Source organism: Molothrus aeneus, chromosome 7 (genome assembly GCF_037042795.1).
Source record: "Molothrus aeneus isolate 106 chromosome 7, BPBGC_Maene_1.0, whole genome shotgun sequence".
Taxonomy (NCBI): domain Eukaryota; kingdom Metazoa; phylum Chordata; class Aves; order Passeriformes; family Icteridae; genus Molothrus; species Molothrus aeneus.
In genome coordinates, this window is record NC_089652.1 from 17,057,065 (window position 1) to 17,084,519 (window position 27,455).

At 52.4% G+C, this 27,455-nt stretch overlaps 3 protein-coding genes across 5 annotated transcripts; all 3 read right to left on the reverse strand.

Moving 5' to 3' along the window:
- Positions 1-12,255: 12,255 nt before the first annotated feature.
- Positions 12,256-13,676, reverse strand: LOC136558960 (homeobox protein Hox-D8). 3 transcript variants are annotated; one of them, XM_066553787.1, is made up of 3 exons: positions 13,557-13,676; positions 13,133-13,280; positions 12,256-12,551 (listed from the first exon to the last, which is right to left on the reverse strand). In XM_066553787.1, exons 1-3 carry the CDS (start codon positions 13,674-13,676, stop codon positions 12,256-12,258), a joined length of 564 nt encoding a protein of 187 aa, XP_066409884.1. The 3 variants fall into 3 exon arrangements, with proteins under 3 accessions (XP_066409884.1, XP_066409883.1, XP_066409882.1); XM_066553786.1 differs by having other exon boundaries at positions 12,256-12,548; positions 13,133-13,676; XM_066553785.1 differs by having other exon boundaries at positions 13,133-13,676.
- Positions 13,677-18,519: 4,843 nt separating this feature from the next.
- HOXD9 (homeobox D9) lies at positions 18,520-20,005 on the reverse strand. The gene is made up of 2 exons (XM_066553805.1): positions 19,330-20,005; positions 18,520-18,761 (listed from the first exon to the last, which is right to left on the reverse strand). Exons 1-2 carry the CDS (start codon positions 20,003-20,005, stop codon positions 18,520-18,522), a joined length of 918 nt encoding a protein of 305 aa, XP_066409902.1.
- Positions 20,006-24,130: 4,125 nt separating this feature from the next.
- On the reverse strand, positions 24,131-26,532 carry HOXD10 (homeobox D10). The gene is made up of 2 exons (XM_066553810.1): positions 25,791-26,532; positions 24,131-24,408 (listed from the first exon to the last, which is right to left on the reverse strand). Exons 1-2 carry the CDS (start codon positions 26,530-26,532, stop codon positions 24,131-24,133), a joined length of 1,020 nt encoding a protein of 339 aa, XP_066409907.1.
- Positions 26,533-27,455: the final 923 nt, after the last annotated feature.

Consider the following 27,455-nt stretch of genomic DNA (forward strand, 5'->3'; position numbering starts at 1 on the left):
TCTAAAGAAATAAAGAGCCAGACCTCCTTCTTTCACTAATGGAAAAGAATAACAAAGGCCTTTGTTTTTTTTTTTTTTGTTCTGTGGGAATCCAGTCACATTCAGATCACCTTTGCCAAACCATCACCCACAAAATACGCCATGCAGCATTATATCCGTGCTAAACACAGAAAGACCTATAATTTTATCAGAGTAAATAAATAAATATCGGATTACTCCAAAATAGTTCTCTTTTAGGATCACCTAATTAACCTCTCAGTAACCACGAGACATGCGCCTTTGTTTGCATTATAGAAGGATAGATTTGACTTCAACTTTCCTTCAAATATTTTATTAAATCTATTCAAAGATCACATAAGAGAAACAAACCCACACGTTTAGTCTAATTCTCCTGAAACTCGTCATATATTTAAAAGTAAATACTACTGGGGGGTTCTTTTCTGTAAGCGATTTTTCATCTCCTCTATTGCCTTCCTACGATATCTTGGCGAGTTATTGTATTAAACACAGAGCAATTGCCTCCGTATCAATACTTCACTGCATAGAGCTTCCCAAGACCTTTCTTGTTAATTTAATTATTTCTTTTTTTTCTTCTTGTTGTTTTAAGTTCTGCCCACTCTAGGTAACATTCATAGCCTGCGAGGAGAGTGGATTAATTATCAGCATTTTGGCACTAAGCACCCCCTTACGAAGCCTTTCCTTTTATTAAAATAAATAGTTTTTATTAAAAAAAAAAAAAAAAAAAAAAAGAAAAAGAAAGGGAAAAAAAAAAAAAAAGAAGCTTATCTCCATTTAAGAAATGCCATTAAATTCGGAAATCTCAGCCAGAGCGCAGCCGGCTGGCTCCGGCGCAGCCGCACCACCTGAGGGTACCTGCCCGTTCCCCCGGAGCCGCGCCGGGCGGGCAGCGCTGCCGCCCCACTGCTGGCGAGTGCCCGGGGCCGGGAGCCCGAGCGCGGCGGCGGAGGGAGGCGGATAGCGGACTTACTGTGCGCTCCCCCCGCGGCCTGGGGGACCCGGGAGCAGAGGTGCCTGCGCGGTCGCATTCCGCCGACGGTTCCCTGCTAACACTTTCCCGATTACTGCTTCCAGGAACGAAAGCATCTGCACTTGTATGCTCTTAAACTAATTTATGGTGGGAATTATATTTTGGCTTGTCAACTCTCAAGCCATAAAACAAAGTTTATTGGAATCACGTGCTTCTAAATAGCCACTCAGGACTTATCTCTGTGGAACCATAAATAACCTTCAGCTTTAAACTTTTATTCGCTAAATAAAGGTTCTCTGAATCTGTCCTATAAAACGGGACCGGGTCGAAATAGCGGGGATGGGTGGAAGCTCAGCTGCATGGCAGTATGCCGGCCTTTTTTGAGGAGCGTGTTTTAGGAAAAGTTGCAAAGGGGACTTAGCGCTCCCAAAGTGCTCTTGGGAAAGGAGCCGGGCGTGTTTTCTGTGGGTACCCGTTCAAACCTTTCTTTATAGCTCTTGAGGTACAAGGAAGTACATCTTTAGGAGGAAAGAAAAAAAAATCCCACCAAAACAACAACAACAACAACAACAACAAAACCCAAACCAACTGAAAGATGGAACCTTTTTCCCTTCCCTGGGTGTTTATGGCATTTTGGTGAGGCTCCCCTGCAAAACGGCTTTGAGTCATTCATCTCAAAACTTGGGAGAGCTGTGCCAGGGGCTGCAGGTTCGCCGGGCACCCGAGGGACCTTTGTAAGTGACCAAACTGCTGCCAACAGTGAGTGCACAGGGCTTCGGAAAGGGAGAAAGTGTGAAGCCTGCCACAATGAGATCTTTGAGGACTGGAAGTTTAAGGACGGTTATAAAGCAATAAAAGAGCCCTGGTGTGAAGGGAGCAGGGTGTGAGTTCGCAAATGAGAATTTCAAGGAGCCCGAGCACAGGAAGTCAAATGTCCCTGGCAGTCACACAGCATGAAGAAACTCGGGCATCAGCTCCCAATCTATCATGGCTAAGATGGAGACGTCGGAGCGGCCAGCGGCTCCTGGTGCATCCCAGGAAGGGTTCGTGCCTTCGCCAGAGGGCGGGGAGCTGTGTCAGCCCCGGCGGGGACCGGCCGCCTGCAGAGGGGACACGGCCGCTCGCCCGGTCCGGGGGTGAGAGTGCGCCTCCGCCCGGGGGCTCAGCTCTGAAAAACGAGCAAAATGCAATTCCCTGCTGGGTGGTGGCACCAACTGAGTGGTGCCTACTTAACACTAGAGTCTGGTCTTACTTCTTATGAAGTCACCCAAAAGGATCAGCTCAGCTCTCGCTATATTTTTTAGATGTCTCCAGTCACAGCTGAACAATTCCTCTTCCTTCAGACAACAAGAGGCATCCCGAGGTCCTTCCCTGCTCCTTCTTTATGATCCAGAGTGGCTTTGCATTCCACTATTTTTCTTGCTCTTTGCAAGCCCTTACTCACACGGCATTGCCTTCGTGGTTTTTTAGTGCCCTAAGATGTGGAAGAGCCCTTTCCCCCTCTCCTGCCCAGGACAGCTGGCAGGGACAGTGCCCAAGGTAGCATTTCAGACACAGTGCATGGTCTGAGAAGCTTTATCGGGCTCAGGGGCTCCAGCCAGCCATCTCAGAAAGAGCAGTGGGCTGTCTTGCATGGGGCTGACTGCAGGGTCTCTGTCAGCTTGTGCATGGCCTGTGCTCCCAGTCCTGGGCAGGCAGAGGGACAAGTTCCCTGGAGCTCCCTGAGCCCTACTCAGGCACCTGGGCCTGGCCACAGTGGGCCCTGGATCAGGCTTTGTGGTGGCCTCCAGCTGCCCTCCTCCCCAAACACATCACCCTCACTGGCTTCTGGAAGAAGGGCTTCAGCAGCAAGCAGCTGCAGGGAGCCAAAGTGGCCACACCTGGAGAGGGGCAAGAAAAGGCTGTGTGCTGGGACAGGAGGGGTAGGGTGTAATGAGAAAGTGCAATAAAATGTGGGGAAAATAGTTTGGGACAAGAAGTAGGATGCAGAGTCAAGTGTGTTTGCCCCAGGCCTGGCACTGAGTGCTGGGTATGGCACAGGTCAGGCCCCAGGCAGCCATGGGAGGGCTCCAGGCCCTGTGCAGTACCACGAGCATCACATCCCTCCCTCAGTGTCTGTGATTGCCTCAGCTCTCTGGGCCTGTCTCGTGGGCAAGAGAAGGCCACAGTTTGGAGATGAGAGACTGCCTGGAATGTGCAAGAGGAGAGGAGCCATGGACAGGCAGGTGGCATGGCAGCCAGGCTGCAGAAGTGACAGCCCCTGGCAAATGGGGTGGCCCGGGCTGGGCATGTGCTTCAGACACACGTGTCCAGGACATGGGGCTGTGAAAGATGAGGCTGTGAGATGATTGAGAGGAGTTGATGATTGAGATACAGCTCCCTCTCAGTTAAGGACAAGACAAATGTTTCAGTAACTGAGTAATTCTAGCCATGAGATTTTTGAAGTGAGAATTAGAACGATTTTCACATTTCCTATTCTAAAATGCAGATGTGAAATTTGACTTTGAAGCTCTGGCCAGTTCATTCTCTAGGGTTTTATGCAAGTTTTCATATTTGGGGCTGATGATCTGGAGACAGATAAGAGGTGTAATGACACAACACAGTAACAATTGGTTTCCCTCTGGTAATTGTGATAAAGAGGCTGGGGGAATAGAATCACATGTGCATGCCGCCATCGCTCTCAGTGCGACTTGACAGACATGACGACTGGCATCCTACCCCGAGGACCACACTGCCAGAAAATTACAGGCTCCGTCTCTGACTTTGAAGACCTACTAAGCACCTTGATAGCGTCCAACGCATTTTGCCCCTTCGCTTTTATCATAACCCCGACTTTTCAAGAGTCACCTCGCCGCCCATGCCCTCGCAGAGCAGGATGTGGGCATGCAAAGTCCCCTGCCTGCAGCACCCCACGCCCGCAGGCAGATCCGGCGGCAGCGGAGGCCCGGAGCGGGCAGGGCGGCGTCGAGCCGCGCCTCAACATCAAACGGGGGCATCGGCGGCGACACCTCGGGTCCGCGGGGGAAGAGGGCGAGGAGTGCGGGGCAGGGAGGGGAGGCCGTGGGCCGTGGGAGCGTCCCGCCGGGGTAGGCACGGCCCGTGGGGGTGGGTGCCGCCAGGGTCGTGTCCGGGCACGGCTGGGGAAGGTGAAGCCTGCAGGCAACAGGTGAGGCGGAGGCAGGGAGCTCTGCCGGGCCCCGGCTTGCAGGAGGCAAGGGAGGGTGTGCGGGGGCCGGGGGCTGTGCCCGCGGGAAGGGAGCCGGCGGGAAGGAGGGTGCTCTGGCACCCGCATCAAAGGAACGGGGAGGGAAGAGGCGGGTGCCCGACATCAAAGCGCGGGCTGGTGACCAGGAGGGCAGCGGGGCACACGGGGGGAGCCCTGCGGCACCGCGGGTCAGGCAGGGAGAGCGAGGGCGCGCCGGGGTCTGCGGACCCGGGTGAGACGGGAAATCGCGGCGCTGGAGGGAGTGGGACAACCGGGTCGCGGCTTGAGGCGCCCGAGGAAGGCGGTGGAGTCCCGCCCGTGTCCCCCGCCCGCCGGCGGGCCTCTGCCGCGGGCAGGCGGGCGGCAGGGTACGGGTCCCGGGGCCGGCGGCGGGCGGTGGGCCCCTCGCCCCGCGGAGGGGAGAGCGGCCAGGCTTGTCCTACAGCGCCTTCTCCTGGAAGAGGCCGTGAGACAGAAGGGCTGGTGGCTGCGGCCGGGGCCTGTCGCGCCCCCGGCGGTCGCTCCGCGGCCCGGCCCGGCGGCCCTGAGGGGGAGCCGCGGGCAGGTGACCGCGTCCCGCTCCGTCGGGGCGTGCGCCCACACGCGGACAGATGCGGCGGAGCCAGGCCAGGCGGGCGGCTGAGGGACCCCCCGCCGCCCCTCGCTGCACTCCGGCAGGCTCCAGCTCGGATGGCTCCGGGCGTGGGGCGCTGGGCAGGCGCTGCGGGCCGCCTCCCCTTCCCGCCGCACCCTCCCCCGCGGGTGATGGGAGGCGAGCGCTGGGCTCGGGCAGAGCCTGCTGCCGCTGAATGCAGTTTTATTGCCTCTTGTCTCTCGCAGAGACCCTTCCTCCGCGCCCCGCCCGGCCTCCGCGACCTGCTGCAATGTTTATTGCGCCTCATCTTTTCCTTTCGCTTCCTGTTTTTTCCTCTCCCGCTCCAGCAGCATTGAGTGCCGCACTGCAGTAGAGCAGTAAATACCTTTAACAGCTGCCTGCCAACCGAGGGGTGAAATACCGTCTTTGTTCGGGTTTCTTTTTCTGTCCCAAGAGCACATAAAACACCCTGTGGGAATCATATTTTTGGGGGGAACGAGAAAATGAATCGACGGGATTTTCAGTTCTTAAGAACGCAAAACCAACGTGCCTATCTTCGCCTAGTCTTATCGGGTTTCCCGGCCCCGCAGTTCACAACGCATCCCCTTCCTTGCACCAAAGCCCTGCCAGGCTGGGGGAACAGAGGCTGCACTTCTCTTCCATGCAACCTGCAGCAGCTAAGCGGGAGCCAACCTGGCTTCCCGAATGGCAGCGGGTGCCAGCGGTACCCCGGCACTGTCAGGGACAGGGGGCTGCCGCTTCCTGCCAGCTGCTTTGTGATGATGGTGTTTTTATACTGCCCGTGCGTCAGTAAAGGGTGCACTGGGGATCGGCTGTTTCCTTTCAACAGACACACACACACACACACACACACACACACAAAAAAAAAAAAAAAAAAAAAAAAAAAAGGAAAGAAAGAAAATAAAAAAAAAGACTAAAATTCTGTCAAACACATCAGGAAACGAAGCAAGTGCAAGACATTTGACTGTGAATCTTGTACTCCAAAAATTTCAGCACACCAACACATCTATACTCATACCATGTTTTAGAGGTGTATAAATAGATATAAAAATACAGTCCTCATATGTGCCATATATATATAAACATGTACATATAAATATATATGTGCCATAATATATATAGATGCGTATTTATTTGCTATGAGTACTTACAATTCCACAGGTATGTTTAACAACATGAACAGACCTATGTGTACTTGAATGTTAATAATAAATAAATAAATAAATACATAAATACATACATACATCTGATAAGGAAAAGAATAAGAGCAAAAGCAAGCCAGGAAGGAAGCCACTTAGAAAAAAAGCTGAATTCCCACATGAACCAGTGGAATCATAAATGCATGTGTATATCCGTATGTGTCAGCAGATGGACCCGCAGACACACACATACACATTAGAATTCGTTAGAACATCCTGCTTTTGTTTTTTTTCTTTTTCCCCAGGCTACGAATAATTTCAAAACAACTCAAGGACGAGATTTTCCGAAGTTTTTGGAGAGATTTATAGTCAAGTAGCTATAATTACTGTGTCACCTAGGAGGGATTCTGAGAGTGAAACCTAACGCAGCGCATATTTTCCACGTTACTCTTGAAGACTGTTGCTATGTTGAAAACGACTCGTCCCAAATAATCCCCAAGTCCTGCAGGAGCGCAGGGCGGCCGGCTCGTGCAAACAGGCAGAGCGTGGGGGACAGGGATCTTATCGCTGACTGCAGCGGGGCTCGGGCTCAGCAGGCTGCGGCGTGCTCGGGGGTGGATTAAAGAACAATTTCTTCTGTGGGTTCAAAATATGTACTCGGGGCAGGACTGGCACCTTTCCACCCTCACCGTGTATTGTGTAGTCGGGCGTTCTGCTTTGCCGTTGATTAACTGGCTGCTTTCGGGGTAAATGGCGAGTGGGTAAATTCCTGCAGTGCAACAGCACGGTACACTGCAGCCACCGAGCATCGATGTGAACGCTAAATACCAAACGACGGCTTTTCCACCGTGCACTAGCAGTTTGAAAATGAAGATGGAATGAGTAAAGCATATATACGTTCACAACAACGTAGTCCCAAAGAATATGTGTTCTGCAGAGAGAAATGGATGTGTGGATACCATATATATGTATGAATATAGGTAAGGTGAATATGGATGTATATACATATATGGGTAACGCAGGAATAGTTAACTATTCTATCTCCTCGACACATTTTAAAATAAACCCAAGGATTTGTTGTTGGGTTTATTTCCGAGAGTTTGTCCTCCATCTAGCCCCCGATGATTTCCACGTGGGTAGTACCGTACTGCGGCCGTGCCCTCCTGGCCGTGTCTCCGCGCAGCCGCCCCCGCGTTCCGGCAGCCCCGAGCCCGGCCCGTGTGCCGCCCACCGAGCAGCTCGGAGCCGCAGCCCTGGCTCCGCGCTGCAGCGGGACAAGGATGCTACAAAAAATCCCTGCGGGGCAGGCGAGGGCTCCCGGGACTGGTCCCGGGCACAGCCCCCGGCTCGACCGGCTCGGCGGAGCCGCCCCGCGCCCTCCGCCCCCGCGGGAGCTCTGACCCCGGTTCTCCTGAGAAAACACCTGTTAGGCTTTAAAGTTACTCGACTGCCCTTCCGCCCTGGGGGAAACAAACTACAGCATCACCACAGCATGCTTCAGGCTGGAAGGGCGAAAAACTATCCCAAAAGCAGAGGGCCTTATATGGGGAGAAACCCCACCGGCAGGCGAAGCACTGCCTGCGCGCACTGCGCCCCAGCCTTCCGCCCCTCACCGCGGAACACCCAGACATCGCGGCCCGCGGCGCGTTTTCCGCGAGAGACGGCGCGCAACAGCCGCTCTCACTGTGCGGCATGCCCACAGCCAGTATTAGTAATAATAACACCAGCGACAATTACAATAACAACAACAACAACAGCAATCATAGCGGTAATAATAGTAATAGCAATACTAAATGGAAGAAGAAGGGTTTTCGAGGGACAGGTGATGAAGAGGGACAGGAGGACAGCGGAGCCGGTGCCGTGCCGCATATCGCGGAGTACCGGCCAGCAGCCCGAGGGGAACTCATGGCTTACCAGTTCGCGGCATTGCCCGCCTGCGGAGAAGCCCGGGAGGGTCGCTGTAATCCATTTTGCACCCGTGTAGCAATCCGTGTGCCGGAGGAGATAGCGGCAGCGGGGGCATCGAACGGTGGGAGAAGAGCGAGGGGCTGCGGGCGGCGCGGCGGCGGGCGCGGGTCTCCGCGCATCCCTCCGTGGGCGCGGGAGAGGAGGCGGCGCGGGGCCGAGGAAGCGTCAGTGCGGCGGCGGCGGGACCGGCCGCGGGTTTGGGGGAGCGGGGCACAAATATGAGGGCGACTGCCATACACCTCAGCCTAGACAAAGGTTAGAAAAAGAGGGGCTGAGGCTCTCTGAAGGCAGAATGCGGGGGGAAATTCGCCAGGGAAATCAGGAAAAGGCCATGAAAGCGCTCGCTGCCTGCACATGACCAGCCGCAGCCAATGACGAGCCCAAATAGGTCATAAAAAGGTCTATTACCAAGTTGTAAATTTTCTTCAAACAAAAAGGAATTTACTGCAATTCCTTGCGGATTTTGCACATACTGCTTCCCAGCGCCATGTTTCTTTCGCCTGCGCGCTGCGCTTTTACTGAGGCTTCGGTCCCGCCTGCCCTCGGCCTGCGCGCCACGGGCGCGGTAGCGGAGCCCCACGAGCACGGCCGGGGCGCGGGAGATCCGCGCGGGCCGCGGAGAGAGGGGCAAGCGGTCGCGGAACCGCATAAAGAGGGGCAGGGCACTGTGCCGAAGGATCCGTTTCTTGCCAAACGAAAGGGGGCTTAACCCGCATCCCCACCCTCTTCTCCCACCCCTCCCCACCGCTCCGCCGGGCACTAAAAGAAACCACATCTGCTTTAGCGCCCACTACTGAAGCGGAAGCCGTCGCCGACATAAAAATGTTCCGAGGCTCTTCCCCACCCCGCAGTGTGCGGTTCCCGCAGGTTGCGCCGGGCACTGTCACCGCGCCCAGGGCAGGCTGCCTCCGCCCCCGATAAAACCTTCCCGGGGCACCAACAGGGAAAATCCAATTCCTAGAAAGTATTCTAAAAAAAAAATCAAATGGGCCTGTGTCTACTAGGAATACTCGGCTCGGAGACGGAGTAGTGTGGATGTTTCTTGCTCAAGTTTTGTTTCAGGGAATAGCCAGAGCCCTCAATCCGTGACCTCCGTGCTGGTTGTAACTTCTAACAAAAGTAAACACGCCTAAAGATGTAGGATCGAGGCTGGATCTTTTTAACACGCTGCTTCAGGCAGTTGCACACCTTTGAATATCGCCTCGGCGGAGGCTATGGCAACTCTCGTGGTGTCTCTGCGGCACTCACGACCGCGCTGAGCTGCTCCTCAAGGGAACGGAGAAATTCCGCGGAAACCAAAGGCGCGGTACATCCACTCCGCGGCCGTCTCAGGCGGCCTCTCGCCGCCTCTCCCGCCGCAACCCGCGCAGCTACGGCTTTTCCTGGCCAAAAGTCCGATGGCTCTGGTTTTACAGGGGACTCGGTGGCCGCCTGGGTCAATTCCTGACTCCGTTATCTTTTTTCTTAGCAAGTTTCCAAGTGAAACCGAGGGAGAGATACAGATGCCAGGCTATGAGGGTAAATGCCTTAACAACTATAGCGATGTTTTGTTATTCTTAATGAGTAAGACAGGGGCGATTCCAGTTACCACTAGGCCTTGGCTAATTCTGAGGGCTCAGGGAAGTCAGTTTTTGCCTACGTGGCTGCGTTCCCAGTCGGTCCTAGGAGAGCAACGCAACGGAAACTTCTTCAGGAATATTTTAATTTTATTCTTTGTCTGATAATTAAAAACAACTACCGCAGCAGCTCTTTTCCGGACAAACACCAGCCTAAGCAGAGCTCCGCTGGTGTGTGAAGGTCCTCGACGTGCGGGCAGCCCGGGATGGCAGCGGGCGGCACCGGCACGGCTTTCCCGCAGCAGGGCCGCCGGAACCGTGTTGAGTCCAGCCTCCGCCGCCAGCGCAGCAAAAGCGAGAGGCTTTTCCTACCCGCAGACCAAATATGTCGGTGCCACTAGCACGAGTAGTGCTTTGAAAAGCCAGCGGGTTTTGCGCGTCGGGCCACCGGGTTACTTTAAACGCGCATCTACCAGCCCCACATCCTCCCTTGACACTACGGATGCCGGTGTATTTATGCAAATCCATGCAGCAAAAATGATTATTTCACTGCTTTGTTGCAGCTTCCCCTTGTTTACAACCTGAAGCCAACTAGGCGATTAAAATAAAACCGAGAACAATAGCTCCGTTCGCTCGTGCCTCCCTCCAGAGCTGGCGCTTTGCAGCAGTGGAAACGTGCCTGCCTCGGTGGTGGGGAGCGGGGAAGAGGAAGGGAAACGAAATCAACCAAACCCGCCCCACAGGTCCCATGCCCGTGGACGGCGGTTCCCGCCGCGCCGGGTGCGTTCCCGGAGCGGAGCGGTGCCTGCGAGAGAAGGGCCCAGCGGCGGGCGGGCAGAGCGGCGGGCGGCACCGCCTCGGGAACCGGGCTGGGATTTTCCGAGCAAGGCCTCGGCTCAGCCCCGGCCTCGTCGGAATCACCCTCGTTTCTGGGCAGAAAATAGAATTATATATCGTGTTTGTCGCAGTTTCTGGCGCGTCCATTCGATTTCCTTCACGGAGCCATTACTCAGGGGAGCGTCAGCCGGTAGGGAAAAAAATGACGCAAAAATCTTGGTAGAGGTTTATACCTCGTCCCTCGACCCTCTGCCTGCTACTCCTAAAAAGGACTGCTTTCGGCCGTCCTGTTTGATACCGCGCTCTGCGGGACCCTGCCGGGAACGGGAGCAAGAGGAGGGAGGGCAGAGAGAAATTAGATTGTTTTGTTAATCAGAGCGGACCTTTCCTCCCGTGGTTGCGGGAACCGTGAGGCAGGCTCTATCCTCAGCTGCGGCCTCCGCTGGGAAACGCATCATATGATAATATTTAGGGGCAGAAACATCTTTCTCTGTCTACGCATGGTTTGGGACTCCTAAGAATTACAGCCCTCGAGAAACCCTCACGCAAGGTCGCAAAAGCTTTGTATTTCTCTGCTTATCAGCCATCCTCCGGGGAGGCTGGGCCCGTTTTGGCCGTGGTTTGCTTGGAGCAGCCCTTGGGGATGGCGTGGGGCCGGAACGCTCTCCGGGCTCTCCTTGCAGCCGGGCTGACAGCAAACGGCTCCGTAGGGCAGGGCCGCGGTTGCGGCAGCGCTCTCCCGCACGGCCGGCCCGCAGCCCGGGGTGCGGCAGGAGCAGGCGGGAGCAGGGCCCGGGCACACACCGGGGCAGGAACAGGCGAGAGCAGGGCCCGGGCACACACCGGGGCAGGAACAGGCGAGAGCAGGGCCCGGGCACACACCGGGGCAGGAGCAGGAGCAGGCGGGAGCAGGGCCCGGGCACACACCGGGGCAGGAGCAGGAGCAGGCGGGAGCAGGGCCCGGGCACACACCGGGGCAGGAACAGGCGGGAGCAGGGCCCGGGCACACACCGGGGCAGGAACAGGCGGGAGCAGGGCCCGGGCACACACCGGGGCAGGAGCAGGAGCAGGGCCCGGGCACACACCGGGGCAGGAACAGGCGAGAGCAGGGCCCGGGCACACACCGGGGCAGGAACAGGCAGGAGCAGGCGGGAGCAGGGCCCGGGCACACACCGGGGCCGGCCCGCCTCCTGCGCTCCGCTCGCAGGTGAGGCTGCGGTCCCCGCTGGCCGCTGCTTGGACCGCGGCACCCCAGCGCTCGGGGCAGGGAGCAAAAAGCAGGTTTTATACACAATGTGCCAGTCCCAGACCCCGCAGAAACACCCAGCATCGGAGGAGAGATGGGGGAGACTCAGAAGGTTCCTTGAGGAGTAGATTACAAAAGGAATATAGAGAGGCCAATACATTTTATAATTGAATAAATTCAGTTTATTTTAATCAAATATTATAGAAGAAGGTTAAATATATTCCTATGATATTTTCTTCCAGATTATTAATTTAATTTATTCAACATAAGATAAAAACAAGAATTAAAATAGTACAAGTGCACTTGTCTTGATTAATAAAGCATTGTTAAATGTTTTACTTATTAATATTTATTATTAGGAAGTTTATGTCGTTTCCCACAATCACCTCTTTTAAGATTGCAAATATATATATATATATATATATATGTATATCATTAGAAATTTATTGCTAGAAACTCTGTATCAAATTCGAAAAAATAAGTAGAGGAAATGTTAAATCTAGATATTGTTCTGGATACACTAATAAACAAAATAAAAGCACAAACAAGTGAAGCACCCGAAGCAGGGAAATGTCAAACGGAGGGACATGGGGTCAGTCGTCCCACGACAAGATCACGTAGTGGTGTGGATGAGCCGAGATGTCGGGCTTTAGCCCTGCTTATTTTTGATTGACTTTCACAAAGACATTTGGGGCAAAAATTAATTCGTCTGGCCTTCAGCTCTGTCTTCTTCCAGATCATGTGCTTCCTTTTTGGCCTCCCCTTCCTTTCCCTCCTGTCTGGAAGCGGGGAATTTGTCCTTGTTGTTCTCTTTTTTCCATTTCATCCTCCTGTTCTGAAACCAGATCTTTACCTGCCTCTCGGTGAGTCCTAGTGCGTGGGACACCTCGATCCTTCTCTTCCTGGTCAGATAGGGGTTAAATAGGAACTCCTTTTCCAGCTCTAGAGTCTGGAATCGACTGTATGTTTGTCTTCCTCTCCTCCTACCCGGCGCTGCTGTTTAAAACAAAAACACAGGGATTTGGAGGTTGTTGTGGCCGTTCAAGACAAGGCGCAGGCAGGCAGAGAGGACTCCGGTACCCCCGGAATCCCTCGAGAAAAGCCCCACAGAACGGCAGGGAGAGAAAGCGGAGGGCACAGAGGAGTCTAGAGCTTTGCACTTGAGTGAGAGGAACACAGCGACAGTAAATGCACGAAGCGCCTCAGCTGTCCTTCTGCATAGGATGCTGCGGGGTCACTTTATCATCTTGCACACCACCCCCTTCCCGACCCCGCACCCTTCCCGCTCAGGCAGCGGCCACGGGAGACAGGCGAGCGCGTCAGCTGCGCCTCAGCGTCCGACAGGCGTCTCAAAGGCTACTCTTGGGTCGGTAGCTGCCTGCTGCAGAGGTTTCTGCTTGCTCACTGCATCTCTTTATTATCGCAAGCCACCGCGGTGATAGGAATCGCGGTGAGAGAGGTAGGGAGTGAGGGAGACAGAGGCAGGGAGCGAGAGTCAGCGAGAAAGAAGCAGGAGGAGGAAAAGAAAGTTTCAAACTCAGACGTGAGATGGAAGCAAATTTTTGACTGCGTCCAACCTTGTGGTCTCATCCAGGGAAACATTTGAGCAGGAGACGAGCTCTGATTTAAGTGGTCTGGTTCCTCGCCAATATTAGCACTGGACGATTTACAGTCAGGATATTGTACCAGCTCGGCCTCTTGCTGTGTCGTAAAAATCTGCTGTCTCTGTAAGTTATCGTATCCGTAAAATTTAGCGGGCTCCCCGTGACAGGTAACCCCGCTGCAGGGGGCAGGAGGCGGAGGCGCGGCGGGGGGAGGAGGAGGCGGCTGGTAGGCGGCCGTGGGGCTCCCCCCGGCCGGGTGGTAAAAGTCCGGGGCCGCGCCGCCGCCGCCCCCCGCCCCGCCGGGCGCGGGGTGCGGGAAGCCCGCGGCGGCCGCGCCGTTCCCGTAGAGCAGAGCGGCGGCGGCGGCGGCGGCGGCGGCGGCGTGTCGGCCGCTCACCTCGGGTGCGAAGTGACAGTCGTAGTACGGGGAATTGATGGCTTCCCCCGCCGCCGCCGCCGCCGCGGCCGCCGCCACCTTGTACTTGGAGTAGAGCGGGTTGACAAAGTAGGAGCTCATCGGGGAGGGGGCAGCGGCGGGCGGGGGCACGGGGCGCTGCTCACGCCGCCGCCGCCGCCGCCGCCGCTGCCGGTGCCTCTACGCCGCGCTCATGCCGCCGCCGCCGCCGCTGGCCCGTGCGTTCCCCGCTCCTGCTCTCCGTGTATGTGGTGACCAGGACTGGATTATAATCGCTCCCAAAATGACCTGCCTCACTGCTTTTACTATTTCCTATTAGGCACACAGCAGCCCGCGCACGCACACACACACACACACACACGCGCGCGCGCTCATGAGCTCAGGGGGGACTTTTGGCTTCAGTTTACATGTGCCGCTCCTCGGGCAAGAAAAAAACTCGGCCCAGCCCTGCCCGGATCCACCCCGGCCGCGGCACCCCCGCTCCCCCCTCCGGTGTGCGCTCGCTAGGAGCCGCTGAAACCCCCGCCGCGCAGGGGCGAGGCGGCCGCGCAGATCCCGCGCGATAACCGCGGGCGCGCTGCCCGGGGCGACGCCGCCCGGCTCACCGGGGCTGTGCTGCCCCGAGCGCGGCCTGCACCGCCGGCCGGCGAGGTCAGAGCCCCTCAGAGAGAGCCGATGCCCACCGCAGGGGCTCCGGGGTGCAGGAGAAGGCAGTGGGGTGCCCTCAGGGCGGTACCGTGCAGCGGCAGGGCCCCCTTGCCAACGGGCCCTCCGGGTCATTTCCTTCCAGGCGAGTAGATCGCTGGGAAATGAGATGCACATTTACCCTTGACGCCTTGCACGCATGGCTGAGGCTCCAGGTTAATTGATACTTAATGGAAATCATGCCTATGAATATACTTTCCATCATTTCACCCTTGGTGGACGTCATTACCGAGGCAAAGAGAGGGAGGGGGGCGAAAAAATAAAAATGTGTGGGTGAACGGTTAGCACCGCTCGGGGACTCGGTTCGAAATAAACGAGCCCTGTTCTCCGGGAGGAAGGAAGGAAGAAAAGCGCTGCCCAGCAGGCTCGGCGCTGCCCCCGCCCGGGCCGGCCACCCCCGCCGGCCCCCGTGCCCCAAGAAGCGTCGTCTCCAGTCCTCTGTTTTCCGCTTCGTCCTGCAGTGGGAATCAGATTTTTGGAGAGAAACCCTCAGGAGTTCGAGTCCGCCCTATTTTGGAGAGAGACGAAAAATGTAGGTGAAATATAATACAGGCCCAGCCAGAGCCACGTGTGACCGTCTGATGCGAACTGAGAAAAAAATCCTTGTGGTTACATAAAAGGCATCTCAGGCTCCTTCCCCATCACACCCCGTTCTTCCACTACCCCCCCGCCTCCAGGCCGATTAACTCGCTTTGTCTCGCTGACCAGCCCGGCTGCCCGGCATGTGAGCACCCCGACGGGCCCTGTGCCCGCAAGGACAGCCTTGCCCGGGCAGGGACCCCTAAAGGCGGCCCGGGCCCCAGCCTTTAGGAACTCGGGGAGGCTTAGGGACCCCCGTGCAGCCCAAGGAAAGGCAGGAAAGGCGGGAAAGGCCCGCGCACACGCACACGCACACGAACAGACAGCAGCTAAAGCCCTTCGCCAGAGAGCACAGGAAGGCAGGAGGCCGGGCCTGGCAGGGGCTGAGCGGCAGCATAGAGACACTGCCTCATCCTGCGCACGGGCACAGAGGGGCAGTGGCTGCTTCCCGCATCCGCGCCAGACACCCTCGCCCCTCCTCCCGTGCGTTGGTTCCGCGGGCAGCCCGTCCGTGCCCGCGGGGCTGCGGTGCCGAGGCCGAGCCGCGGTGCCCGGGCCGCGGGCGCGCAGAGCGGGCGCGGCGGCCGCGCAAGGGTGGAGCGCGGGCGCCCTCTGGCGGTGCGCTGCGGCAGAGGCAGGCGGCGCCCCCGCTCCGCGCTGCCCGCGCTGCCCGCGGCCCCCGGCCCCGCCGCTCGCCAGGAACGCGAACTGCGGAGCACCGCGGGGCCAGTGCGACCGACTCTTCCTTTGCTTCCTGGTTTGGGCTTGGGTTCCTTCTTTTTTCTTCCTTTTTCTTCCTTTTCTCCGATTGTTTTTTCCCTCCCTCCCCCCCCCCACCCCCCCCCAAGTTTACAGTGCCATTTTCTCTTAGCACGTTTCGGTGACCCTCTTTTATTTTTTTGCCAGAGCTATAATTAACTGCATACAAAGAATGCGCCTCGTTTACACATGGCAGCCAGGAAAGAGGCCTGAGCTTTGAAGACGACTGCTATCGCGTTTTCGATCATGTTTCCCCACATATTACCGCATGAAATCTCCATGTGTGGTAGTTTCAGAGTTATACGTTTTTGTATTGAAGATGTTATTTTGTTTGCCCGCGCTTTTATGTATTTATGGATTGATTTATGTAAACAAAAGTAAAGATGAATCTTTGTTCACCCCCTCCTTCATCACACATGCCTGTGAATTATTCGGTATAATGCGTGTGCACGAGACTGTGCATATGTGAAAACATATATTAACACAACCAACGAGTAGGAATTAAATTATTCTGTTTGACACTAAAAGTAATTTCCATAGATGAACAACGTTTCATCGATCGAGATGTTTGGTTTTCTTTCTGCCATTTTGAAATAAATGCACGCAGGTAAACAAAAGAAAAAAATATACGAGGTTAAATGTGTCAATCTGCTTGATATAAAATATTAAAAGATGGTGTGGGCTTGGTGAAAATTTCTTAACAGAGCCTCTGCTGGGATCAACACAATGCAGTTTATGTACAAGGATATTGTTTATGCGTTGTTACAGATCACACACACCCCACCCACCTACCCCCCCGCCATGGGTATTTGCGAAAATATTGAGGCTGGCATCATAGGATTCATTGCAACAAAATATCCAATAAAATACATTTCAACAAATAAGTGGACTTCGTAAAATCTCTGTTTCATGACCTTCAGGTCCTTTTTGAGTCTGTTGCCTTGGCCCAATGCTGACATACTGAAATTTATAGTCCAAGGTTTTAAGACCTAGTTTGTCTGCATTTTTTTGCCTTTTTTCCCCCCTAACAAACACAAACATCAAAATAAGGTGCTTTCAAAGAAAAGTGCCATAGCATATCGTAAACTCATTAGGTCCAGACGTCTAGCCATCTCAATGGTTTTATTATACCACGGTTCTTCCTGTTTTAAAAGAATTATAGGTATCTTCTCGACAATGGATGGGAAGCAATGCAACACCTTTTCCTGGCGGTGCATGCTTTTGCTTGCTCTTTTTTTTTTTTTTTTTTTTTTTTTTTTTTTTTTATTCACAGAGGTAAAAAACATTAAACACCAGGTCTCTCAGCTCTCCCCTTAATCTTGAATTAACCGAACTGCTCGTAAATATTTACGGGTCCTTCATTTTAATGGTTGCTCTTTAAACAAAGCATTTTTTACAATGAACTTCATCTCAATTATCTTGATAAAGTCATGTGTGTTTATAAATGCAGAAGGCATGAGGCGCGTCGCTAAATGAGCTCTCGCCAACAAAGCCGAGCGTTTGGCAGCAGCCGTGTCCCCTCCAGAGCTTCCAGCCTCCCACTTAAAGAAAGCAGAGGTTAGAAGCGACCCAGTAGGAAAAAAACCCCAGGAATAAAACCCATGTTTAACCGAATAGGCATCATTGTGTTTCCTTGGCTCCTGCGGACTGGCGTGGAAGCATTTCCTGACCGAGCCCGAGGGATCGCTGCTGTTTGTAGGAGCGCTGGTACCTGAGGCCCGCGCACGGCGCGGCGGGCGCGCCCACCCGGCCCCTCGGCGCTGACCTGCGGCAGCAGCTGCGGCTCAGGGGGCCGGGGAAGGTGCCGGAGGTGCTGCTGGCCGGCAGCTCGGCCGGCCTTTCCCGCCGGCCCGGCCTTTGCCGCCGGCCCGGCCCGCGGGGGCTGCGCGGGGCTGCGCGGCAGGGCGGGCGGCGCGGGGCGCATCGCGAGGGGCGCACAGATTTCTGCTCTCACCGCAGCGCTGTCGTTCGGTCACGGCAGACTTTATTGTGTAATAAGTGACAACAATTACAACAGGTCCGTGGCTGGAGACACGGAGCGGTTAATGAATACAACAGCACGGCGGGCAGGGACGGCAGCTGCCGGGGCACCGGCAGGGCTAGGCCTATGGCGAGCGGCTCCGAGGGTGAGACAGCTCCTAACAGTGCACTAAAGGGGGGGGGAAGCAGCTCGTGGCCTCTCTGTGGCATCTATTGCGAAGGATTCAGACCTAGAAAGCAGAAGTTTGGGGAAAGATTTCCTCTTAGTAGGTCGTGGACAGCACAGCAACCCCCATTGATTTAAGCGGCTGTAATTTAATATGTATTTTATTACCGTAATTATAATTAATTTCCTTACCTTTATTTTGGCAAAATAACTATCTAGTCTACATCACTTTTAAGAAACATGTCAAACATTTAACATCAGATAGAGTTCCCAAAGCTAACGTGCACTCACAATATTGTCATCTAAATGGTCTGGGAAGGAGGAGGGGAGTATCAAGAGACTGAAAAACACGTTGTCGAGCAAGACAAAATTTCCGGAAATACCTGACACAGACCACGTTTCACTTCTACCAAGGAAAAAAAAAAAAAAAAAAAAGGAAAAAAGAGAAAAGAAAAAAAAAAGCGCGATTGATTTAAAATCCCTGGGGTGGAGTGGCGCAGGAGGAGGAGGAACTTATGGGGGGGCTAAGGGTGCAGAGAAAGAATAAAACCAAACTAACAAAAAAAAAAAAAAAAAGGACAAACCAAACCACAACCAAACCCCCCAAAACCCCCACACAACCAAACAAAAACAAGCAGCCACAACCCAAAACCAAAAAAAGAAAAAAACCTCAACAACCAAAACCCCACACTCCCCCGATAAAAATCCAAACTCAGAACTAAATCAATAGTCTCCAACTACGTTTCCACCCCAGCGTTAGTCTCCTTTATTGCCTTTCTCCTTGTTCATCTTTTTCATTTTCATTCTTCTGTTCTGAAACCAGATTTTGACCTGTCTCTCTGTGAGGTTTAAAATCCTAGCTACTTCGTAACGGCGGTCTCGGGTGAGGTACATGTTAAACAGAAATTCCTTTTCCAGTTCCAGAGTTTGATACTTTGTGTAGGGACAACGCTTTTTCCTCGTTGAACGAGCGTGGATCCAGTTTGCTGCAGGGTTATCTGGAAGAAGGGAAGTATATAGGGAACGGGGAAGGGGGGGGAGAGAAAGGTCGTTAAATTAATTTAACGAAGGATGGACTGTTTTCACAACTTTGGAGGAATTATCATAAAAGCCTTAATGCCCCAGTCTGTTTACTGTACAAATGATGTCTTGATGGTAGGTGGTTATGTGGAGTCTTTTATGGGTGCTTGTTGCTGCTTGCGCTGGGGTAGGCGTCTAGACGTTTTTATAGGTTAGTAAAACTATCAGTTTTGCACATTCGAGCCTTACAGGTTTCGGCAATAAATCAAAGGGGCAATTTCTTTCTTTCTTTCTCTCTCTCTCGCTTTCTTTCTTCCTTCCTTCCTTCCTTGCTTGCTTCCTTTCTTACTTTCCTTCCTTCCTTCTCTCCTCCTCTCCTTTTTTCTTTCTTTCTTTTTCTCCCTCTCTCTCTCTGCCGCTATTCCTCTCTATTTCCCCAACTCCCCATTTTGTTTTGATTGTCTTTTTCTTTTATTTTCTTTTTCTTGTCTTTCTTTCTTCCTTTTTTGGGTTTTTTTGAGGTTTTTTTGGTTTTTTTTTACTTACTCGGGTCAAGTTGCTGCTGCTTCTCCTCTTTCAGATCGCTGCTCGGGCTGGGGTTGTGGCTGCAGGCGGCGGGGTCCTTGGAGCTGCCGGCAGGCGCTTTCTCCCGGGACTCCTGGAGGAAGGAGCTGCACGTGTACTCGGGCACACCGATCCCCTGGGACTCCCGAGACGAGGAGCATTCAGTCCTTTTGGAGGAGGAGGAAGAGGAGGAGGAAGACGAGGAGGTGGCTGCTCCCGTCTCCGGCTTTATCCCATAGTGGCGCCCGTTGGAGGAACCGGAGCTGGACGCGGAGCCGCCGCTGCTGCTGCCTCCGCTGCCGCTGCCGCCGCCGCCGCCGCCGCCGCCGCCGCCCGGGAAGCCCGGGAAGGGCTCGATCCAGGAGCGCACGTAGCGGCCAGCGTCGGCTGCCCCTAAGTGGGGCTGGTGCATGTAGGGGTGGTAGATCCCGGTCATTGCCGCAGACGGCTGATGGTGAACAGTGGACCAGGAGGTGGAAAACACGGTGGATTTTGGTGCAAAGCTACAAGAGGAAAAATCTGAACTCTCTGCAACACCTGATGGCCTGGAGGTCGCACTGTGACCTCCCTGGACGAATCTACTCCCATAAACTTCTTCGCTTTCATGGCCTATGAGAGAATCGACATAATAGTTACTTATGGTGCCACTAGACGACATTTTAGGCTCCCCTCTTAGTCATATAAAAGGTTACACTGTTAACTGTATATGATACCCTCCCGGAGAACAATCGTAGTATTTTGCAGACTGCAACCCTCAACCATTGGTTGTGGAGCCCACGTGATCATATTTACCAATACTGCGAGTAAATCAATCCGCTAAACTGGGGCTGCTGTGATTAAAAAAAAAATCATCATCAACAGCGGCCCCGCACAGCGCTCCGCACCGCCCGCGCCCCCGCACCGCGCGGGGCCACCCGCCCTGCCCTGCCCTGCCCTGCCCTGCCCTGCCCTGCCCTGCCCGCCCGGCGTGCCCCCTGCCCGCCCGCGCTGCCCTCCTGCCTGCCCGTCCTGCCCGGCCCTCCCCGCTCTCCTGCCTGCCTTCCTGCCTGCCTGCCCGACTTGCCCGCCTGTCTGTCCGCCTGTCTGTCCTGCCGGCCCGGGCGCGGCGGGCGTGGCCGCGCTGGCTGCCCACGGCCGCGGCGGGTGCGGACTATTTCTTCACCTTCGTTGAGCGATTTCTGCCATTCATTTCTTAATCAATGAGAGGCAGGGTGTTTAAATAAATCCAACAGCCTTGGCTTGCTAATCACACTCCAAGCTGCTGAGGGAACCCGCTGGGAAAGGGGGATTCTTGCCTGTAAAAACAAACCATCGCAAGCTGGGACTGTAACGACTTCTCATAAAACAGGAAAATGTTACAGTAAAAGCACATTGCGGTACTTCCATATTTCAGAGCATGTGCGGGTATTATTATCCGCTCCCCCCACCCCCGGACAGAAAGTTTCCCTGGAAAGGATACACTTTTAAAAAGAGATGCCCATTGTGTTGTTTTAAAACAGGTGGAAGACCTCTGTAATGATTTTATGCCTTTCAATAAAAATTTTATGAGGTGTATTTGATTATAGATTAATGTGTCCCTAATAAAATGGACGGATGGAAACAGCAAAGCCTCTGTCTCCGAGCACGACTGACGTGTGGCTGAACACATGCTCCTCTATCTGCGGAACTTTGGGGCTACACAGCCTTAACACAGCCCCCCTTTAAGGTGTCCAGTGCTGCCCGGGAGGGACGCGGGCAAAGACAGCGCGCAGGAGGCGGCCCGGCCCCGCAGCTGCCAGCGCGGCCGCGGGCAGGGCCGCACGGGCGGGCGGGCTCCGGGCCGCGGAGGCGCGGGGCTGTCGCTGACCCCAGCTCGCCGGCAGAGCTGTCTCCTCCGCCCCTAGTTCAGGGGGAGCCACGTTCAATGCCTACGTGAGGGTTTTTTTGTCCCCCTCGCTTTCTTTTGCATGCCTTCCCTCCCCACCCTTCCCTCCCGGCCTAGTTTTTCTTCCCCGAGCGAAAGGACGCCCCGTTAGTACTGAAAAGTGGATTACCCATGGTCTTCTGCCCACGCCTGCTTCCCCGGGCGAGGGACGGTGGCTGTGTCGGGATCTGGAGGAAACGCAGAGAGTTAGTGGCGAGCCCGCAGCACAGCCCGCCGGGGGCACGGACAGCAGCGCTGGGAAAACACTTCCTACTCGCGGGCCGTTATGAGGAAGGGACTGAAATTCCTGTTTATTTAATGATTTATTGCTCTCCTAGGTTGTTTTCTTCCTTTTTCCCCCTTTTTTTTCTTTTTAATTTTTTTTCCTTTTCCTTTACTCTTTTTTTTTTTTTTTTGGTGTCATTTGGCTTTAGCATTTTTTTCTGCCATTTTATAATTTCTATTACATTGTTTTCTAGAAGCAGGGTTTGTGATATGGCAAAGAATTGCCTCTCGCTTCAAACAGATATAAATTGGTAAAGCAGGCAGATTAGAGTGAGCCTCATTTTTACATACGTTTAACTCTTGATATGGAGCCAGCTATTTACTTCTCACTGCCGAAACTTCTTTGGTGGTGTAGCGAGTGTCTTTAAAGGAAAAGAAAAGGCCGTGCGAATGTATGCAATATTTAAGGGGTTGTTTTGTTGGTTTGGGGTTATTGGGGGAGATTTTTTTAAAGCATCGTTTTGATGTTTGTTTTCGAAAAAGGAAGAAGCACGAAGTACCTAGGTGCTTGCGGCTCTCGCAGCTCCAAAATGATGATGCCTTGGTTGGAGGAATATTTAGCCTCTTCCCTCTGAGTAAATGTGCACATGAGGAAGTACTGGATTAAATTAAGTATCAGCGACGAAAGAGCAAACAGAATGCCACCAACAGCATTATGAGCAGTATCTGTCACCAAGTCGCACAATATTGGCACTATCTTGAGTTTAATTTCTTGATTTAGAAAGAGCTTAGGGGAGAAATGGGCGTTGATTGTGAGCAAGCTGGTTTCCCAGCGCCAGCAGTAGCCGCTACTTTTGCAGTACCCGTTTGAAGGTGAAAGTATGCCCAAGTATTTGCACTTCAATTTGAAGTCATGTTCATTTGCAAGCTATTTGCAGTTCTACTGAGTATATGTGCTCGCACGGGCGTTCGCCCGCTCTCAGCACACGTACCCATGCTCAGCTTCCAGCGCAGAGCCCTGCTAATACTATTTTTCAGCTATGTACAGAAAGGGTTAAGAGTCGTGAACGTCATTAGCTGGATGTGTGCTACTAAAATGGAATTGCGCGAAATAAAACGATCTCTGAGCAAACAGAAACGGTGACAAAAGTGGGTCTGAAGAGGCTGGTGTACTTTTGTAAGCACGCCTGGAAGGGTTTCTGCTCAAAAAAAGCCAACCTCGCCAGATGCTGGGAAGGTTTTGAGGGAATATTTTTTCCATCCACGGTCTTCTGAAAGCTGTTGAGCCGACCGAAAACCGAGCTCCTTAACATTTACTTATGCCCAGCTTTGCAATCATTATGGAGGTTTTTTGTTGGTTTTTCCTTCTTTTATTTTTAGTGAGCAAAGACACGAAATCAAAGTCTGCACATTGTAAGCACGCAGGGAGTGATATTTTTTAAATCAACATATGAACATCAAATAAAATGACACACATATTCCTGACAGCTTGTAGTAGAAAGATATTTTTATCACTTACCGTTTACGAGTTGTACGAGTCGATTGGATGAGGATGTCCACTTAAGTCATAATATTTTACAACTTTTTTTATCCGTCCTCTTTTTTTTCTTTTTTTTTTCTTTTTTTTTTTTTTTTTGTGTTTTTTGTTTTTTGTTTTTTGGGGTTTTTTTGTTTTGTTTTGTTTTTGTTGTTGGTTTGTTTGGTTTTTTTTTTGCATTCAGTTTGTCAGACTGCGAACATCACACGACATTTTATCAAGTAATCAGTTGTTTACAGACACATTTATAAATTAATTGGGTACACATCATTTTCCGGCCCAGTCTCCACCCCACCCCGTGGAGAAAAAAAAAAAAAAAGAAAGGAAGGGAGAAAAAATGGAGGAAAAGAAAGAAAGAATGCCAGGCAGACACACACAAATACCAGAATATGGTAAAAAAGGTACACCAGTCCAAAAAGCTGCTGATAGAGAGAGATCAGGAGACCAACCTGTATCCGTGCTTCAAACATTTGTAGAAAACCAAAGGAACCGCAGTAGTTTACAGAGTTTATTGCATTATACATGCAAACAGAACATGCACAAGAAGGACAATTTGCTGCTGAACGACTACTATTCCACATATGCACCACAAGGAAATGTCTACAATGGAGAAGAAGGAAATATTCCATTTTACGAAGGACAATCTCTAAGTTCATTTGAGAGGATAGTTACATTATAATGTGCTTCTTTTTCCCCCCGCCCCCACAGTTTCCCCCCACTCTTTTTCTGAAAGTATTGAATGTACTCAAAATGTTATGGCCCGTGTAACAGCCCCACATAAATACCATTTTGTTAGTAAAAACATGAAAAAGTCACATTGCTTGGATGTTCGACAGTTCCAATAAGTTAAGACCAAATGATAATATTCAATAATAGTTACCCTGCATTACGATGAGAACAAAAATAAATTACACGTGCTAGGTTTTATATATACTCATCATAGTAATACATATTCACTTGCAGCGCTAAAAGAAGGACGAAGAGTCACATTCTATCAGAAAACAAAACAAAACAAAACAAAACTGGAAAATGCCGGGTTTTGCCAGAGTCTCTCCTGCCTTTATCAAGTGGTGGTGCTGTGCCCATTCCTCACTGGTGCCCCCCCCCGGGGTTAGGGTTTAAGAGAAGGTCAGATTAGCGGTCAGTTCCCGGATTCGGTTCTCCCTGCTCATCTTCTTGAGCTTCATTCTGCGGTTTTGAAACCAAATCTTGACCTGCCTGTCAGTGAGGTTTACGCTCTTACTGATCTCTAGACGGCGCTCTCGAGTGAGATACATATTGAATAAGAACTCTTTCTCTAATTCCAGTGTTTGGTGTTTAGTATAAGGACACCTCTTCTTTCTGCCACTCTTTGCAGTTAACCAATTGCTTGTTGGAGTATCAGACTTGATTTCCTCTATCAAAATCAAAGAAGAAGAAAAAAAAAATCAAAAATACCTCAGACTGTTAGAGTGTACCCTTGGCCATGACCCCTCCTCTGCAGCGTCTGGCAGATATGGTGGATGTGGGCATTAAACAGCGCCCGGCTGAGGTGTGGGCTCAGGCAGGGGACCTGCTGCCAGGCTGGGCTCGCCTGTCCCCAGCCCGGCACCCTGCCCTGCGGCCACCCCGCTCTCCTGCTCCTGCCAGTAAGGGTCTCTCAAGTTTTCGGCCGGCGTTTAACATTTCAACAATATTTAACCTGCCGTCCGCCCCATGGACACATCTTAACGGGTCTAGCCTCGCCATGGCCGACTCGGGCTCCCACGACAATTGCCACGGAAATATTCCAATTACAAAATAGTCTCGCACTGTATTCTGAAGCAGCATCCCCACACACATCAGCTGAATCACGCAAGCACACCTATAAACAGATATAGACATTTCCCAGGCAAAATGATATACAAGAAATTACGACCCCCTGTCTTGGATTTTTTTTTTCATTTTCCTTTTGGGTTTTCTTTTCCCCACCAGAAAGAAATCTCCCCCACACGAAGCTAGACCTGTACTACTAAACATAATTGAGATAAAGAAATTCTCAATGCACACAGAGGGTAAAAATTGACCTAGAGGTTGCAAAGTACATTTTGATAGCAGAAAATTTCTCGTTTTGGGATTCTTCGATACACGCCGTTCGAAAGAAAGGCGTTAGTGCACTTCAAAAGGGAAAATAAAATCAGAGTGCCACCACTTTCAGGTTTCAAAAACATTTCAAAATACTGGTGCACTTTTGGAGACCAAGCCAAGGTTATCTAAAGCACCACATTGAAATATTCCACCCTTGGACCAGGCAGATAGCGGGCTGCTGCTTTCATTGTGCATTTCTTTCCAACTTTACCCAGTCTGGTAGCACCTATTCCTCACCTATTTTAAGAGGATCGTAATTAACTTTAAATGCAATCAAACCGCAGTAAGGCTCAGTGGAAAAAAAAAAAAAAGGCGAAATACTACGAGAGAAAAGTTGAGCTGCTCGTATTTTACAACCTCCAGACCCGCTTTTTTTAGAGGTATGGGGCTGCTTTTGGCTGCTGCAGCGCATTACGGAGCACACGGCTATATTCCCCGCATCACAGAGGCTGTCTGCGTGCACGGGAGAGGCAGAACTCTACGGAAAATCTTTGGACCATTTTGTGTAGCATTTTTGCCTGCCAAAATCTTCAGAGAGACAGCACCTGCAGCCCGATACTCCTTAGCATTAAATGTGATGGCTGTGATGCTCGTTAGTATATTCGAGCGTGCTTTATGGTGCTGGCGTGTTGGAGTTACACCACGGCACGGCTTAAACTCGGTAATACAGACCTTTACTCTCCTTCTCCTGGACTTCTGGGCTGGACACGGAGCCTTCGGGCAGACAGCTCCGCTCCTCTTGCAACGTGGACTTGGGCTCGGGACTTTCCACTTGAGAGACTTTAGCGGTGCTGTCTTGGTTGTTCGGGTTTTCATTCATTTTCTTTTCCAGCTGAAGTTGAGCAGATATCTGCGGTTTGGAGCTGCCGCGAGGGTTTAACTGTAACATTACAGTTGAACTCGTTTCAGGGCTATTATTGTACTCTTGGGTTTTCCCAGTGGCGTAGGTCTGGCTCAGTCTAAAATATCCTGGGACAGGAACCTCGGGGTTCTCAATGGGGCATGATTCAGACACCAGCCTCTGGTAGGAAGGGACGTCTGCAGAAATGAGTTTGGATCTCTTATCGGAATACATGCAGCAATTGCTTTCTTCTTTAATATTTGTAGTGAAGGAACAAGTGGGGACCTGCTGTGTAACAGGTTGCTCTATTCGACAAGATCTGTTCGGGTCTGTCCAAGTGTCTACTTGAGGTATATAAGGATGTACATTCATACCCATATTTTGGTGATTAACTTCTCTCTTAGCCAGAGACGGAAGGAGTCCACAGGTTTGCATCCCATACGTCCCAATGTCTGTGCTAGGTGGCATATACATGCTGGCGCTGTTGGAGTAGAAACTGTCACTCCTGCACGCACTGATGAGAGAATCTACTAAAAAAGTATTAGCGGCAGGAGAGCTGTTGGGAAAGGACATTTTGGGGCGGAATTTGAGGAAGAGAGATTGTGTCCTTTGTAGGCTGACATCTCTAGGAAAACATTCCCGTGTAATTGCGGATGCCTCCGCGCGACCACATGACAGGCGGGCCAATGGCAGCGCCCGCCGCCCCGCGCGCCGCCGCCCCGCCGCTGACGCGCCCCGCCGCGCCGCCCCGCCGCGCCCCGCCGCGGTCAACAGCGCCCCCTGCGCCGCCGCGCCGGCACCGCACCGCGCCGCGCCCCCGCGCTGCGGCACCGGCCCGCACCGCGCCCCCCCGCGCTGCGCCGCCGGCCGCGCAACCTCCGCGCCCGCCCGCCCGGCCTCCCGGCCGGCCGCGGAACTCCCGGCGCGGAGCGGAACCGCGCCCGCCCGCCATGGCTCCTGTAAAAGCCCCGCCGCTGACAAGTGCGGGGACAAAAGGTTGCGGGATTTATTAATGCGTATTAAGGAGAATCAGGGGCGATCAATAAAACCCTCATCTACATTCTCGGGCTACTCGGTAATTTTCTTGCTTCTGAAGCTTTTTCAAGAGTTATACCCTCTGTTGCCGCGCACGGGAAGATATTTTATTAACAAATCAATCGAGACTTTGTAAAGGATAAGATTAATAGTTAAGATTTAGCATAATGGCGTTCGCGTTATGAATTATTGAAAATTATACTATTGATTTTTTTCCTAGCTGCTAACCGAGAAGGTCAATTTTTGTTTTAACACAAATCGTCAAATATTAAAAGGTGGACTTTTGTCATAACTCGAATTTTATAGGGAAGCCACATTCCTAAAATTATTTTACAATGCTCTCTCCCGACCGCCTGGGAAAAAAAAAAAAAAGAAAAAGAAAAAGAAAAAAAAAAAAAAAAAGGAAAAGAAAAAAAAAGTGGGTTTTTCTCTTGCCCTGCAAACCAAAAGCATCAAAAAGG